Source organism: Moschus berezovskii, chromosome 5 (genome assembly GCF_049115385.1).
Source record: "Moschus berezovskii isolate FMDL1 chromosome 5, NW_MosBer_1.0, whole genome shotgun sequence".
Classification (NCBI taxonomy): Eukaryota; Metazoa; Chordata; class Mammalia; order Artiodactyla; family Moschidae; genus Moschus; species Moschus berezovskii.
In genome coordinates, this window is record NC_142464.1 from 93,205,660 (window position 1) to 93,222,549 (window position 16,890).

Here is a 16,890-nt window from a genome sequence, read left to right on the forward strand (position 1 = left end):
AGCTTGATTTCTTTGCTCTGGATAATTTGTTTTGTTTCTGGTGAATTTAAAGTTTTTGCTTCATCATGAGAGAATTTGGAGATGAAGTGATATGTGAGAGGCAGATTTATTCAAATGTCTCTTCATGAAGATATGAATATTTGCTAAATATTTTAAAGAAATAATCGAATCTGCTAAAGAAGTACTTTCCTTTATAAGTTTCAATAAATAGAAACTATTATGTTTATGATTATGTGAAGGCACACACACAAACATGAAAACACACCAACATTCTTGCACAAGCACATTCCCTTGAGACTTACTCTAAATGACCAGTTTAATATTGTCCTCATTGGGAGCAGCCAGGAAGTGTCAAGCTAGATGCTTGCTTAGTTATAGAGCTTGATTATAAGGCAGTTGAAAGTGCCAAGACTCTAGAGTCTAATTGTCAGTTCTCTTGTTGGAGAACCAATTAAATAAATTGTTTTGGATTGTCCTTCCTAAACCATAACTTCCAATAAATACTTAGGCAGAGAAATGATTTTAAAATAGTTTATTTGGAATAACGTGTACCAGTGCTTATTTGTACATTTCACTGAGAGTCAGTTAAATTTTCAGTTTCTATAAAGTAAATGATTTCAGTGGAGGTCTCTTCACAATTTTACATGAATAAATACAAGACATTTTCATCACAATGCATGTAGTTGTTCTGACATCCAGGTGTCATAAATTTTAAAAGGTCGAAGCTCTGACACATAGATGATCATGCTAGAATCCCATAAAAATTCAGTAACATTCATAATTCATATTACATAAATTGCTGTGCCATTAAATGTTATTACATTTATGCATGTTCTTTGGGTGTACATGTATTAAAAGAGGGAGGGAAGGAGATGGGGAGAGAGAAGGAGGGAGGGATGGAGGGAGGGGGAGAAAGAGGGAGGAAAAAGGAGAAAGAGAAAAGTTTCTTCACTAAGATAATTGTATTGAAATAAAACTATTTACCCTTTTTATTTTTTGCAAACCAATCCTTCCCATTTTTTCCCCTCATGACTTTCAGTTCGTTACTTGAGTTTAGCTACAGAGGATCCCTAAACTTTCAAAAATAACTGCCACTGGTGATCTTCAGATCTTAAAGTTACTCATATTTAGTTGTTAAAAAGCAATGTGTATGTACACAGTTGTAAGTTACCTGAGAATGTTGTATAGGTATATTTACTCAGTTTCTCTGTGGAGGAGACGAATTCTCTCTTTCACATAGATGAAGGTATTTTAAAGAATAGTTATGAAAATTATAATTCTTTGGTTCTCTGATGAGGAGTGAATATTCTAGTTTGGATTGTTAAGTGCCTGAAATTCATTGGTTAGTTCTCATGGGAGCATGTTCCTACAGGATCATTAAGATTGCTGTATGACTCTACAGTGACTTCATACATAACTTTTGGATTCACATCTCATATAAAATATTAAGTAACCAGGAATTTAAAAAACTAGTACTTTTCTCGCCTCACGGTATTCTGTCCTGAATGTTATCTACAAGTTTTTCCTTTGCAAGTTTCTATACTTTGCCCCTTTCTCAGCTTCAGTGAGACTTCCTTAGAGGAAACTCCTCTGACCCTGGAGACTTGTGCGGTTGCCTCTAGTTTCCACTCTCCGGGTACCTGCTTTTCTCACTAGTAATATTTAGGTTATCAGAAGTATAGCATAATTGTTACCTCTGTAACTAGTTTACTATTTTTCCCCCCGGCACATAGCCCTAGTACTATGCAACATTCATGAAATTTTCTTGAGAAAATATAAACCCATAGTAACAGAGAAAGATTAAATAGTGTGAAACGTATTTATGTAACAATGTTAAAATAGGACACTTAGTTTCTTTTGCAGCTGGAAAGTTTTAGAATTGTAGACAGGCATGTCTGCTTTCAGACTCTTGAACCAAGATGTATTTATTGCACTAGATCCCAGTTTGTTGGGTTATCCAGTCACGGTAGGCTGTCACTCGAGTGTACACTCCTGGCTTATCTGGCAGACCACACTGATACCCCCAGCTTACTATCCCCATGATGAACCAGTGTTGCCGTGAGTCTTCTTGTACTAGAGGGCCACCAGAGTCACCCTGAAGGAAAGAGAATGATAGATTATTTAAGCTTGAAGACAGCCCCAAGTATGAAGAAGTTTATTTCTATGATAGTAGAAATCACATACATAATGACAGAAAATTTAGTCTTACATTTCCTGTTGAAATACTGTATACTAAGTCTTGCAAAAATTAAAAAAAATCCTCCAAGTACACATGTTGTTCCTTCAGCAAGTGTGAGAAGATGAGAAGCACCTCTCCTAGACTTCACCAGCCTGCTGCCCCGACCAGACTCCCCTCCTTCAGGGGCTTACCCCTGACTTCCACCTTTCCTCCCCGGTGTCACCCCTTCTAGCTTTGGGCTAGATTATTTTAACTGCCAGTGCTCCCACACCCTGTGTATATCTCCTTCATTGCTACTTCATTATTTTATACAAGCACATTTGCATGCCTTTTGAATTTATTCCCACTGAGTCAGCTCCCCTCATAGCAGTTGCACATCTCTGCAACCCTCACTGCACTTATGGTACTTGTTCAGTGTCTCTTTTTCAGGCTATACTGTAAGGTTCATCAGGGAAGGTGGGCATACATGTTCTGGACACTGCTATGCTCTAAGCTTCTCGCCCAAAGGAGATGCTAAGAAGATATTTATTGAATGAACATATTTTTAGAAATGTCGTGTATCTTCCTATTCATAGCATAATGCATGGTGTTTCATGTATAGTATTGATATATCAAAAATATCCTTTTGGTGAATAATAGAAAAGAAATTTATATGGCAATGAGTAAAGCATTCCTTAGGAAATGTTTATGAGCCACTTATAACATTGATAATAAATCAACCAACTAAATATTTGTACATGAAATAGTCCATATGGAGAGAAAAATTGGTATTTCTTCCATGTTGCATGATGGGTTAAGTCTGAAGTTCTTGAATGGGTCTAGGTTTTAATCCTCTACTTAATAGCTATATGATTTCCAGTAAGCCACATAACAGCCCTCTGTATTTCAGCTTCTTCCTCTGTAAATAATAATTTTTTGTGTTTAATAGAGTTTAACACACCTAGTACTCTGAGTACATCCTGCTAAATGGTCAGTACTAATAAACGTCAGCTATTATTACCTAGCATGCTTCTACAATAGTTTGGTATTCATTGACTGCTCTTAGTAGTTAGTTCTTCCATGAGTGCTTAATCACTGGTTTATATGGGGAGGAGGGTTTATTGTCTGAATCATTAGCTTGCATGACAATCCCTGTGTGGAGCCGATTGGCTCCTGGCTCCTTTAGATAATGCATATGTGCTCCAGTTTGCCAGTTCTCATCACTTTCCCATCACTGTGTTTTTCTGCTATTTCTTGTATAGTAAGAGATTTCTTTGCAAAACATGTTACCAAGAGAGGGCGAGCAAATATTAAACTAAGAGGGACTTAGTTTAATAGATGCAATGTTTCCTATATTTGACCAGCTCTACTGCCTCACTGAACAGACATTTAGGCCTGTGTTCTCTCTTCTAGACCATAGACCTGCTGAGCTCAAGTGATATTGTATAAGTACAAAGTCTGGCACATAGAAATTAAGTGATACAATTAAAAAAAATGAATGAATGAACAAAAACAAATAGGATCTCATAAATTCTTGTGTAAAGTGCTATTTTGAGACATAAACTCTAGGCATTATAGTATTTTAGCTGAAAATCAGTGAGGCCCAGAGTGGGAACATGCAGGAAAATTTCGTAAACGAATCTGTAAAATCTAGATATTTAGGGTAAAATTATGTTGTAGCTCAGATGGTAAAGAATCTGCCTGCAATGCAGGAGACCTGGGTTTAATCCCTGGGTTGGAAAGATCCCCTAGAGAAGGGAATGGCAATCCACTCCAGCATTCTTGCCTGGAGAATCCCGTGGACAAAAGGATCCTGGCAGGCTACAGTCCATGGGGTCACAAAGAGTTGCACATGACAGCAACTAACACTGCTACTACTACTATGTCTATCATGGTAAGACATGCTGGTAAGTGCTTATAAACTTGAACAATGACATGGATAAGGTTGTCTTGAACTTACCTGGCATGCGTCCACTCCACCTTGAGGTAGTCCAGCACACAGCATTCCAGACAGGACGGCTCCGTTATAACCAGCTGGTGTGTTGCATATATTATTACTTATTATATTGACCCGTGCTTGTTCTAGATCTGAAACCGTGCTGCCTGTTAAGTATAAAGGGGGAAAGAAAATGGACTTCAGGGTAGATGAATTAATGAAGCTACGGTGAATATAGAAAAGAATATTTGTACTCCAAATATATCTCTTATTCAGCAAAGAAGGCTACTGAAGATGTCCTAAGAGTGTTTTCCTTAGCAATGATTTCTTCATTAGAGATGGATAACCCCTTTACATACATATCTTTGTTTTATTTGTTTTATTTGAGCTTTGTGATATAGTGCCCCTTAGTCCATAAGGGAAAAGCATCTGCTTCCTTAAAATAGATTAGTAGAATCTGAAATATCCACTGAGTGACTCTGAATTAGAAAATTACATGTTGAGTAACCTTTAATCTAGTAACAAAAGAGTAACCAATCTGGTTTCAAGGCTCAAAAATGAATTTATTGCATATTGATGTTCCTTCACAATGGCATTGCCATTTTTTCTCATTGGCACAAATTTTATCTATTATACCAAATTGCTTTGGATCATGAAAATACAATGCAGTTGTTTTTTAGGACAATGAGGCTTTTGTTTTATTCCTTGGAGAGATGGTCTACAGCATGGATGGAAACATGCACATATTGTTAATTCTGTCCTTCCACTCCCTAGCTGATACTCTTGTTTTCCCTTGGTCATATTTGCTCTTTCATGTCATCCTTATTTTTTGTCTGATTTTATTCACTTCAAAAACAAGTGTGAAAACACTTATGCACATACAGAATTTCTTGCTGTAAAGGCAAAATTTTATTTCATTTCAGAATAATTTAAATGGCTGGTAATACCTTAAAGGTTGTTAAAACCCTTAGAGGATACCTATCTAAATTCTATCTTAAATTTAAAAAATTTTCTTTTTGGGGGAGCCACTTGAGTCCTTATAGAGTCTCTGGATCATTGAAGAACTCATATTTCTTCGTCACTTCCTTTCACATTTCCCTATTACTATATTTGAGAATTTCCTGTAGTTTCTAAGGATAGCACTTTCCTTTGCTGAGGGAACTCCTGTTAGAGCTTAGGATGATCAAACTGTAGGATGGTTCTCTTTGTAGAACCTGCCTTTAAGGTGTCCCTTGATTAGAAAAAAATGCATAGTGGCAAGTACCAGGAGATATTGCTGTTATCTTTGTTTTTATTTTTCCTGAGATACTTACCGCTATAACTCCGAGATCCCCATCCTGTTACATAAGCAGTGGAACCGGGTGAAATGGCCTGGTTAACCTCTGGGAGACACACTGTATGAATATATCTGTTATAGGTGACTTCTCTATCAAGTTGTACAAGTGCAATATCGTTTTCATGAGTATCAGGTTTATAATTGTCATGGATTAAAATACTCCTTACTCCTACTCTCTGTTGAGGAAATGTTGTGGAAATACCAAAGGTGGCAATCCATTGACGAGGATCAGAGTAGCTAGAAAATATGAAAACATGCTATTTGAATAGAGAACTTGTGAGAATTTCCAATGTTTGGATTTTGCGTTTGTCATCCAGCCCTCCCCCCCGCCCCCAATCTAGGAACTATTTGATCGACATTTCTTTGAGATCTATTTCTGTAACTCTTCACTGGCACAATGATCATTGGTCTAAAGAAATACAGAAATGCTTTAGCAAACATATCCTGGGGTGATGAACATCCTGGTGTTCTGTTATTCCAATGAGGATATCCTGGTACTTTGATGAACACTAGTATAGCAAGACTTTTCTTTGATTTCTCCCTTTTCTACATCCTTCCATTCAAGCAACTAAGAAGTCTGAAACAATGTTCACTTTAGTTTTAACTGATTCCTTCTGTTATTTTTTTTCCTTTCCTTTAGGCAGAAGCTCCATTTAAATAGTAGTGATGAATGTGCTCCTTATCAATGGATAAATGATTTTTCTGTACTAAATATGTTGCTTGTTGAAGATTTTTGTGCATATGTTTGTGTGTATGAATACAGGGAGAGACAAAGAACTAATATATACAAAATGTAAGGCATTATCTTTATGATCTAGGAATAGGGACTTTTTGCCAAACTCCCAAAATACAAACTGGACAGTTAAGAAAAATGAATTTCATGAATCAATATTAAGTGTGCCGTACATAGAGCGCAAACTAATGGTTACTAGGGGGAGAAAGAGAGGGAGGCACAAGATAGGGCAGGGGATTAAGAACTGTAAACTGTTATGTATAAGATAAATAAACTATAAGGATATATTGTACAACACAGGGAATGTAGCCAATATTTCATAATGAATGGAGTATAACCTTTAAAAACTGTGAATTACTATGTTGTGCACCTATAACTTATATGATATTGTACATCATCTATACTTCAATAAAAAGGTCTGTAACATTAAAAAAGAAAGTCAATTAAATGATATATAAAACTAAAAACACAATTAACTGTACCATAGACATATTTATCAGATGAATGAAAAACCATGAGAAAATACTTGCAATGTTTAACACCTAAAATTTTTGTAGAATAAACAGAATTCTATAAACCAACAATAAATGGAAAGAGAACCATTATAAAATGAACAAAAAATATTAATAGGCATTTATAGGAGGAGAAGGCCAAATGTCAGCCCGTAGATATGAAAAATACTCAAACTCACTAGTAAGTGGAGAAGTGAAAATTATAAGGTAATGAGCATCTAATATATATTCATATGAATGGAAAAAATTGAAAAATAATAATATTGTGTTGGTTAGAAAGAAGTTCAAACTCTTTTGCATTAAATTTGAAGATACAAAATTCTGGAAAGCACTGCAGTGTATTTAACACACTGTATATACACTTCTGGGTGCATGTGTCAGAGAAATTCTTGAAGGTTTATTTGTTGTTGTTCAGTCTCTCAGTCATGTCTGACTCTTTGCGACTCCATGAACTGCAGCATGCCAGACTTCCCTGTCCTTCACTATCTCTTGGACTTTGCTCAAACTCATGTCCATTGAGTTGGTGCTGCCATCCAACCATCTCATCCTCTGTCATCTCCCTCTCCTTCTGCATTCAGCCTTTCCTAGCATCAGTCTTTTCCAGTGAGTCGGCTCTTTGCATAAGGTGGCCAGAGTATTGGGGAGCTTCAGCTGCAGCATCAGTCCTTTCAGTGAAAATTCAGGGTTGATTTCCTTGACTAGTGTGATCTCTTTGCAGTCCAAAGGACTATCAAGAGCCCTCTCCAACACCACAGTTCGAAAGCATCAATTCTTTGGCACTCAGTCTTCTTTATGGTCCAACTCTCACATCCATACATGACTACTGGAAAAACCATAGCTTTGACTATATGGACCTTTTTTGGCAAAGTGATGTCTCTGATTTTTAATATGCTGTTTAGGTTTGTCATAGCTTTCCTTCCAAGGAGCAAGTGTCTTTTAATTTCATTGCTGCAGTCACCATATGCAGTGATGTGATGAAGGTTTATAGAGAGGCACATATGCAGGCATGAGAAAGAGTTGTATGTGCTGCAATCTGTGGCTGTGGGAAGTTGGCACAGCCTAGCTGGATGAAGGGATATGGTGGATGCAGTTGTGGACCAGATTAAAATTGCCAGGGTTGAGCAAAAACATTAACGAACAATTTGAGACTTATACACAGTTTTACTTATATAAATTAAAGAAGCACACACACAAACTAAAGGTTTTACAGGTAATTGCATATTTAAAGACATGTCGAGTATATGGGTGAGGCCTATGGGGGCAGAGAAGGCACTAGAATTGGAATTCAGTTATGACAGGAGAAAATAAAATGAGAGAAAAGTCTTATACAAACTGATGAAAATAAGGTTCTGTGAATTGGAAGCTGATAATTTCAACATGCTCTTAAGGTTGAATGAAAACAAAATGTAACCAAATAATTTGAGTGTTTTGTGGAGTTTTGCTAGTGGAGATACATGAAAAATAGAAAGTATATATATTGTCCAGGAGATACTTTTGTGAGGTATAGCAATTTGCAAAACAGTAAGTGCTAGTTAGAAATTCTAAAGAAAAAATATTTGACAACAAACAAATACATGGATTTTTTTTTTACACTAAACTTCTTTTACTCAGGTCGTTTTAGTGAAGATGCCGAAAGGCACTCTTCTTCTCTGTCTGTCTCTCTCCCACCCTTCTTTTCCTTTCTTTCAGCAGGTTTTGGAACCAGTTGAATTTATATATGAACCTTACCTGTGTTGCACATTGGCAGTGTTATTCTGGGCAAGTTACTTAATATCTGTAGTACTATGTGATTGACTGATACCCTCTAACACAGACGTAAGTATTCACGGAAACAACTAGGGCAAGCTAAGATGGATAGGGAACTGCAATCTTACCTTCTGAAACAGTGAGCTGCTGACAGGATCCACCTGTTACTGATCAAGGCTCCTCCGCAGCGGTGAGAACTACTCCATTGTAGACTGACTTGCCATGGCCAGTCTCCTTCCTCAGCTTTAGTGCCTCCCATGATTCTCTCCTCAGACAAGGTTATCAGGTCTGAGCGGACCCCACATTCTAATGGGAAAGGGAAGTAATGTGCTAGGAAGATCATGACACTTACATCTGGGAGATGCTGTAAGAGTTTCACCATAATTTATGATTTTTATGTCTTTTATGTATTCTTTCTCAGGTTATGCTAGGCTTTCCAAAAGCATGATCAATATGTTATACTTTTAGAGTACTTATCTGACTGTTACCTATAGACTTCATTTTAGAGAATATTTCTGAACTTGATTGTCATGGAGGCTTCAAATTGTGGAGCAGATTCAGAGTTCTTTGGAATTCATCATGAGTGGGGGTTAAGGTAGGTCAGTGCTAGAAGAACTAGCTGAGGCCACAGGTTCCCTGGGGATTATCCATCTTCTCAATAGCCTTGCTACTCAAAGTGTGGTCTGTGGACCTGCAATGTGAGTGTCCCCAAAAAGCTTGATAGAAATGTTGGCTCTGTGTGGAAACAACCTAAGTGTTATCAGTAGATGCGTGGATTAAGAAATAGTGTGGTATATATGCACATAGAAACATGCACATACACTGGAATGTTTTTCAGCCTTAAAAAGGAAGGAAATCCTGTCACTTGCAACAACATGGATGAAACTGTAGGGTATTGTCCTAAGGAAATAAGCCAGACAAAGGCAAATACTGCATGGTATCACTTCTATGCAGAAATAAAAAAAAAGTCAAACTCCTAGAAACAGTAGAAAGTGGTTGCCAGGGTGTAGGGGAAATAGGAAGAATTTGGTTAAAGGACATAAACTTTCAGATATAAACTGAATAAGGTCTGAGAATCAAATGTGTAACATTGTGACTATGTCTGACAGCACTGTATTATATAATTGAAATTTGCTAGACAGTAGAACTTAAATGTTCTTGCCAAAAAAAGGGAGGGAGGTAATAAATACATGAGTTGATCAATGTGTTAATTAGCTAGATGAGGGAACTCTTTTCATAATATATACATATATCAAATCATGACATTGTACACTTTAAATATATTACAATTTTCTTTGTCAGCTGTACCACAATTAAGGTGAACAACAACAAAAAGAAATGTTGACTCTCAGACACACATTAGGGAACAAATAAAAAATTGCATTTTTCCTCCAGCTTTACTAAGGAATTGACAAAATTGTATATATTTAAAGTGTACAATGTGATGATATGATATATAAATACACTGCAGAATGATTACCAAGTTCAAGATAGTTAACACATCTGACACCTCACACATGCATGCATGGGTATGTCACTTAGTTGTGTCCAACTCTTTGAGACCCTATGGACTGTAGCCCGCCAGACTCCTCTGTTCATGGGATTCTCCAGGCAAGAATACTGGTGTAGGTTGTCATTTCCTCCTCCAGGGGATCTTCCTGACCCAGGGATTGAACTCAGGTCTCCTGCATCTTTGCGCTGGCAGGTGGATTCTTTACCACTGAGTCACTTGGGAAGACCACAATACCTAACACAGTTAACTCATTTTTGTGTGTATATTTGGTGAGAATACTTATGACCTCCTCTCAGCAGCTTTCAAATGTATAATATCATATTACTAACTAGAGTCACCAAGCCATATGTTAGGTTCCCAGAACTTCTTAGCAGCTGTATTTAACAAGTGATTCATGTGCATAGTGACGTTAGAGGGAAACTGCTCTTATCATGAAGACTGTAGTGGTAATGCAGTTCATCATGGATAACACAGTCCACATCCATAACTGACTCTATCTTACCAAATGGGCCCTAGAAAAGGAATTACTTTAGGTCCACAGAATATTCTCGAGGGTGATTGAGGGTTTTTAAGTATCTAGATTAGGTTTATTTAAACACCTTAAGAAAGCCCATGACACTCCAGTGGCCAAAGCTGAAATGAGCTGGAGTGGGCTTGATCACTCAACTCGTACCTTCATGGTTTATTTCCTCTTGGTTAGTATGTTGCTAATAAATTAGCGGTAAATCAACATGAAAAATTTAGCAACAGAAATATTACTTCAATAGTATGCCATCCAAAGGCATTTATTTTCTAACAGATCTCCCAGATAGAGGGGAGGAATAGACTTCTATTAAGAATATAAATGGCATATAGGTTCCTTTGCTGCATATTCCAAGGAAGTTCTCTAATAAATTATTTTGTCCATGGGATTCTGCAGGCAAGAATACTGGAGTGGGTTGCCATCCCCTTCTCCAGGAGATCTTCTCGACCCAGAGATTGAACCTGGGTCTCCCAGTTGCAAGCTGATTCTTTACCATCTGAGACACCAGGGAGGCCCCTAGTAAATTATTTAAGCACATTCTAATAAAAAAGAAGCATTAATTATTAAAATAAATATACCTGAAGTTGAAAAACACCCATAGAGGAAGTATTAACTTATAATATCATTTAAATATCTGAGATAGGCCAGCTATCAAGATATATTAAACTAATTTCTAACTACATGTTATCAATCCAAGGAGCAAACTACTCTTTTCTAGGGGCTATTTGTCTGCTATTCTAGCCTGAGAGTATATATAATTACATTGGAAAGCCCTGACTTTTCTGTTATAGAAATAAAACTCATAATGCTTTTTGTAATTTTTTTATTATACTTTATGATTAACTTAAATCTATCACAAAGAAAACTATTCTGGTAGTTAGTAAAAGCTATATAAATGGTGCTGCCAAATGTAATTTGCAAGTCTGCTAAAATGCTACCATAGAATCAGGGCTGGAGAAACTTCCCAAAGCTGCCAAACTTTAATGAGACCAAACTTGATACAGAGTGGGTGGAATGGCGCTAATACTTCTTCCTCCTTCTAAAAATAGAAGAAAACCTAAACATCACTTCATAGCCCAATGAGGTCAGCAGTGTCTAATCTCAACAACAACCTACATGAGTAAACTAAGAATACCGATACCATCTCAATAGATCCTTCCTTGGCAAAGAGTACAAATCACTTGAACATTTACCCTTGTTATTTTGGTAAACCACATTTACAAAGTAATTTAAAATCTTACCTCGAGTGAACAATTGTACTGTATCTTGGCCAGTTATTGCTAGTGTTAAAAAAGAGGTGGAGTCAGATCAATACAAAAAAGACTGTATATCATTTCACATTAATCTCTTAAAGTGTAGTCCTCAGACAACCATAATCAGAATCATTTGCAGGACTGCTAAATTTAGATTCCTAGGCTCCACCCCAGACCTGCTGAAAGAATCTGAATCACAGGCTCCAAAAAACTACGTTTATTATCTTGCCCAATTTGTCATTAATCACACTAAAGTTTGTGTATTAACTTCTCATCAAACAGTTAAAAGATAGTTAAAAGATATGTCTGTTCTCAAGTCACTCAGTTTACTTGGGAATACAGAAACATAGTCATTGAGATACAAAGTGATAAATTCTCTAAGATAAATTAATTTTCACTTATTCTAATACATATATATACATATAACTATATCTGTATTCCTCGACTGATGTTATTTGTAGTACTGCAGGTATAATAAAACATGGGTTTGCTCTCACATAATTTATAGAAAGAAATTAATTAAGGAATCATTCAAATAAATTTAAATGCAAAGTAGAGAGGCGAAAGGAGAGCGTTACTAATGCTGTCTGATTCACGGATGTTATCATGGTGAAAATAATCTTTGAGTTGTATTTTGAATACCTAAAAGCAATTTTTTCAGGCAGCCAAGAGGTGAAAGGCATTCCAGGTGAAAGGTGTAGTGACACAAATGCATGAAGATATAAGATGTTTGTGGAGCAATGAAGTCAGTAGAGATAATACACATGTTGCATGTAGGAAAGTGATGGGAGAGCACAGAAAGAAACTATGTTGGTACCAGACACTGAAGGCCTATCTATTCCAGTTCAATTTCTGCTTACAGAGCAGTTTCCTCTGAATGTCCTACAGCCATCTCAAACTCAGTGTCACCAAATTGTAGCCCCAATTTACTACTTCCCTGGTGGCTCAGATGATAGAGAATCTGCGTGCAATGCAGGAGACCTAGGTTCGATCCCTGGATTGGAAAGATCCCCTGGAGAAGAGAATGACAACCCACTCTGATATCCTTGCCTGGAAAATTCCATGAGGTCTCAAAGAGTTGCACACGACTGAGCCGTTGCACACGACTGATCCACTACACACACACACACACACACACACACACACACACACTTAGTAAATAACATCACTTCCACCAATAGCTAGAAATCTGAAATGGTCTCTAACTCCTTTCTCATTATTTCCCACATCTTATTGGCTTCTGGATTTTGTACCTTCTAGAATCTAACTCTCCTTTGAATTAGCCCCATCTTTCCCATCCCTTTAGCTACTACTTGAGCACATGCTTTCATCATTCGACACCTATATTCTTTTTTTTTTTTTGACACCTTTGCTTTTAACAATAGCCTTCATCCTGCCTATATATATGCCCTGGACAATTATCTAACTTTTCTGAGTGGGGACAATAGAAAGATCTATAGTATGTGGTTGTTGTGGGAATTAAACAAACTTGAATAAGCATCAGCAAAGTCAGGCAGGAGACAACCACCCACAGAGCTGGAGCAGTGTCGTGGAGGTCCTTTCTGTGCTAAGCATCAACTCTGTAGTTTCAGGGTCAGGAGCTGGGAGTCCAGGATAGGGATAGGAGAATTTGGAGGGGTTAGAGAGGCAACTTTGTGGGCCTGCTGTAGTGGTTATTTGCCAACAGATAGGAAAGAATTTCATTGTTTTAACAACTGGTAAAATGATAAAAGTGAGCTTATTATGAGGTGAATCATGGTTTCTTAAGATAGTAGTACATGACAAAGTTGGAGGTGTGTCTATACATGAACTGAGTAATTTCTTTTTTAAAGGTTATGTGACAAATATTAATAGAGTACTTATTGTGTACTAGATACTGAGTAAGAGAAGTAAGGAGGATTAACAAGGCAGACTGGTTCTTGCCTTCAGAAAACTTAGAGTAGGATGAAGACAATACAAACTCATGGGAACAAGTTTGTAGTTTCGATTATGATAAATGCTGTGAAGGAAAATGAAGATGTCTGTGACAGAGGTAAACAGTTTAGTAGTGGAAGTCAGAAAAGGCTTATGTTAGAAAGAAATGATCCAGATGATACTTGACAGATGCAAAGGAGTGATCTAGCAAGTGTTATAAGAAACTGGACCAGTGTATGCAAAGGCTTGGGGCAGGAAGGAGAGAATCTGTGCAGATGGAGATGGTAAAGGTGTGGCCAGATTGTGGTAAATGAAGAAGAGAATAGCATAATAAATGGCTGCAGGGGTAAGCATGAATGAGATCATACAGTGCTTTAGATGAGATCACCATATCATTTATTGTCCAAATCAGAGCATGTAAGGGGTAATATTAATAATGGTTCTTAGACAATTGACATGGTCCCCATTACTGTCCTGAGTAAACCAGGAAATACAGTATTCTGCTTACAGGTGGTGTTTTTGTTTCATTTTGTGGGAATACATGGGAGACTTTTAAGCAAGACTGTATTTATATTTTAAAATATTTCCTTGATCAATATGTGGACAATACATTGGAAGAGCTGTGAAAGTAAAGAAGGGTGTAGCTTGGAGGCTAGTGTAATAGTTCAAGTAAGAAATGATGTTGGCTTGAACCACTGTGATCGCAATAGGGATGGAAAACAATGGAAAATAGAATTCCATTCCAGGCAGAAGTAGTGTGGATTTTCAGAGAGGAGATAGAGATGTTGATAAATCTAATTTCCTTCTTTATTCTACAAGTATTTACCAGACACCTTCCAATTACATACTCTTTTCTCAGTGAGGTGGATCCTAAATTAAACTGTTCTCTGACCTTGAACAGCTATTTACCATTCTTATAACATACCTACAAATTGAACATCTGACAGCAATGTCCCTCATAAAGAGCATTGAGAGGGAAAAAAATAATAAAGAATTTTTAGCAAATAAAAGTTATGATATGAATATGATTATTTAAAACATCAGAATATTTCATATTAGAGAACTATATATTACATTTAACTTCATAGTAAGTTGTTTTCACAAAATTTAATTCAGGAAAAAGGAGTCCCTCATTAAGTAAAAACATGAAATAGAACTTGTGGAGGGATACACTGAAATGAAATGGTATATAAAAAAGTGATACTTGCATATTAACTGAGTTGGATTCATTGTCAAGTCTTCAGAGTTATTCGGCATTTGGTGCAAAATAGACTCAATTCTGCTTTTCATTGATGCTTCATTGTTTCTTCTGGTGAATGTAAATTTCATGATAATATCTGCTATCACATCATTGCCACTTTGCCTGAATAGCCATAAAAATATTTTTAAGTGTACAATTATGATAATTTTCTGTTCTTTTTACATTTTCTTCTTGATTAAGCATTTCAAAAATTACTTAAGAAATTTAACTTTAGAACAGATTCACACACAGTGTTTGTATATGTAATGGTATATCACAATAGTATCCTACAAACACTTGATTTCAGTGCATAGGACACTGTACCCACCATTCAGGATAGCTTGTTTTTGAAGGCAGAATGCCAGAGTTTGCACACCAACTCTACCATTTACTGCTGGACTTTAAGGTGGGTTTTTTTTTCCTCTTTAACCTATGTCTGTCTCCTCACATTAAAATGGGTTATCAAGAAGGTTATATGAGTTAATATATGTAAAACTTTTGGGAAGATTACATAGCATACAGTTGGAGTCCAAAAATAGACTCATAGACATATATAACAATATATTATAGAAGTAGTATCACAAATCTGAAGGAAAATAACTCATGCAAGAAATCTCTGCTTATACCACACATAAACAAAGCATTTGAATATGAACAGCACAAATTTAAAACTTACAAGCAGGTATGAGAGAATGTCTTTACATATAAGAGAAGGAAGGGATTCATAAATAAGAAACAGTGTCAGACTTCATTTTTGGGGGCTCCAAAATCACTGCATATGGTGATTGCAGCCATGAAATTAAAAGACACTTACTCCTTGGAAGGAAAATTATGACCAACCTAGATAGCATATTAAAAAGCAGAAACATTACTTTGCCAACCAAGGTCCGTCTAGTCAAGGCTATGATTTTTCCAGTGGTCATGTATGGATGTGAGAGTTGGACTGTGAAGAAAGCTGATCGCTGAAGAATTGATGCTTTTGAACTGTGGTGTTGGAGAAGACTCCTGAGAGTCCCTTGGACTGCAAGGAGATCCTACCAGTCCATTCTAAAGCAGATCAGTCCTGGTGTTCATTGGAAGGACTGATGCTAAACCTGAAACTCCCATACTTTGGCCACCTCATGTGAAGAGGTGACTCACTGGAAAGGACTCTGATTCTGGGAAAGATTGAGGGCAGGAGGAGAAGGGGACAACAGAGGATGAGATGATAGGATGTCATCACCAACTCAATGGACATAAGTTTGGGTAAACTCCGGGAGTTGGTGATGGACAGGGAGGCCTGGTGTGCTGTGGTTCATGGGGTCTCAAAGAGTCGTACACCACTGAGCAACTGAACTGACTGAACTGATGTTGTTCTTTACTCACCAGTCCCACTAGATTGCTTTCAGTTTTTCACTCTTTTTAACCTCAGAAACTTTCTACATAATGTATTCTTTCTGCCTGAAATACAGATAAACACACTCACACCACTTTTCCCCTTCCTCTTCTATTTTAAAATATACTGTTACACATGTACATATATGCACATATAATGTTATACCTACAGACATAATATATATTTATATATCGTAGGGGTAAGGAGTGGCAGTTAGAAGAACTTTAAGCAAATACTATGTTTAGTTTTATCATTTCAAAGAAATCTTACTGGCTGCTATGTAAAATGTGGAGTGGAGCAAGACTAGAGGAGAGGAGATTCATTAGGAGGTGGTGCAAGTCCAGAAGAGAGATGTCTGAGGACAGTGTGTTTGAAGATACGGATCTTAAACATTTTAAGAAACAGAACTGTGAAGGTTAGATGATTGTATGTATGGGTTGAGGGAGATACAGGAATTAAAGGTAACTCTCATATTTCTTTCTTGAGCAACTAGGTTGAAGGTGACACCACTGACAGAGGTTCAGTTCAGTTCAGTTCAGTTCAGTTCAGTTCAGTCGCTCAGTCGTGTCCGACTCTCTGCGACCCCATGAATCACAGCACGCCAGGCCTCCCTGTCCAGAGGTAGGCAGCACTAAATAACATATTTGATTG

General features: G+C 37.0%; 1 protein-coding gene across 1 annotated transcript in view; it reads right to left on the reverse strand.

Annotated features, from left to right (window-relative positions):
- Window positions 1–549: 549 nt before the first annotated feature.
- Window positions 550–16,890, reverse strand: part of TMPRSS11D (transmembrane serine protease 11D) — a 61,750-nt gene continuing 45,409 nt past the window's right edge. The window contains exons 5-10 of the mRNA XM_055434572.2: window positions 14,833–14,987; window positions 11,699–11,737; window positions 8,550–8,727; window positions 5,408–5,667; window positions 4,119–4,261; window positions 550–2,095 (exon numbers count right to left, since the gene is read on the reverse strand). Coding sequence (XP_055290547.2) covers window positions 1,934–2,095; window positions 4,119–4,261; window positions 5,408–5,667; window positions 8,550–8,727; window positions 11,699–11,737; window positions 14,833–14,987 — 937 coding nt within the window. The 3' untranslated portion in view covers window positions 550–1,933. The remainder of the gene's footprint in view (window positions 2,096–4,118; window positions 4,262–5,407; window positions 5,668–8,549; window positions 8,728–11,698; window positions 11,738–14,832; window positions 14,988–16,890) is intronic.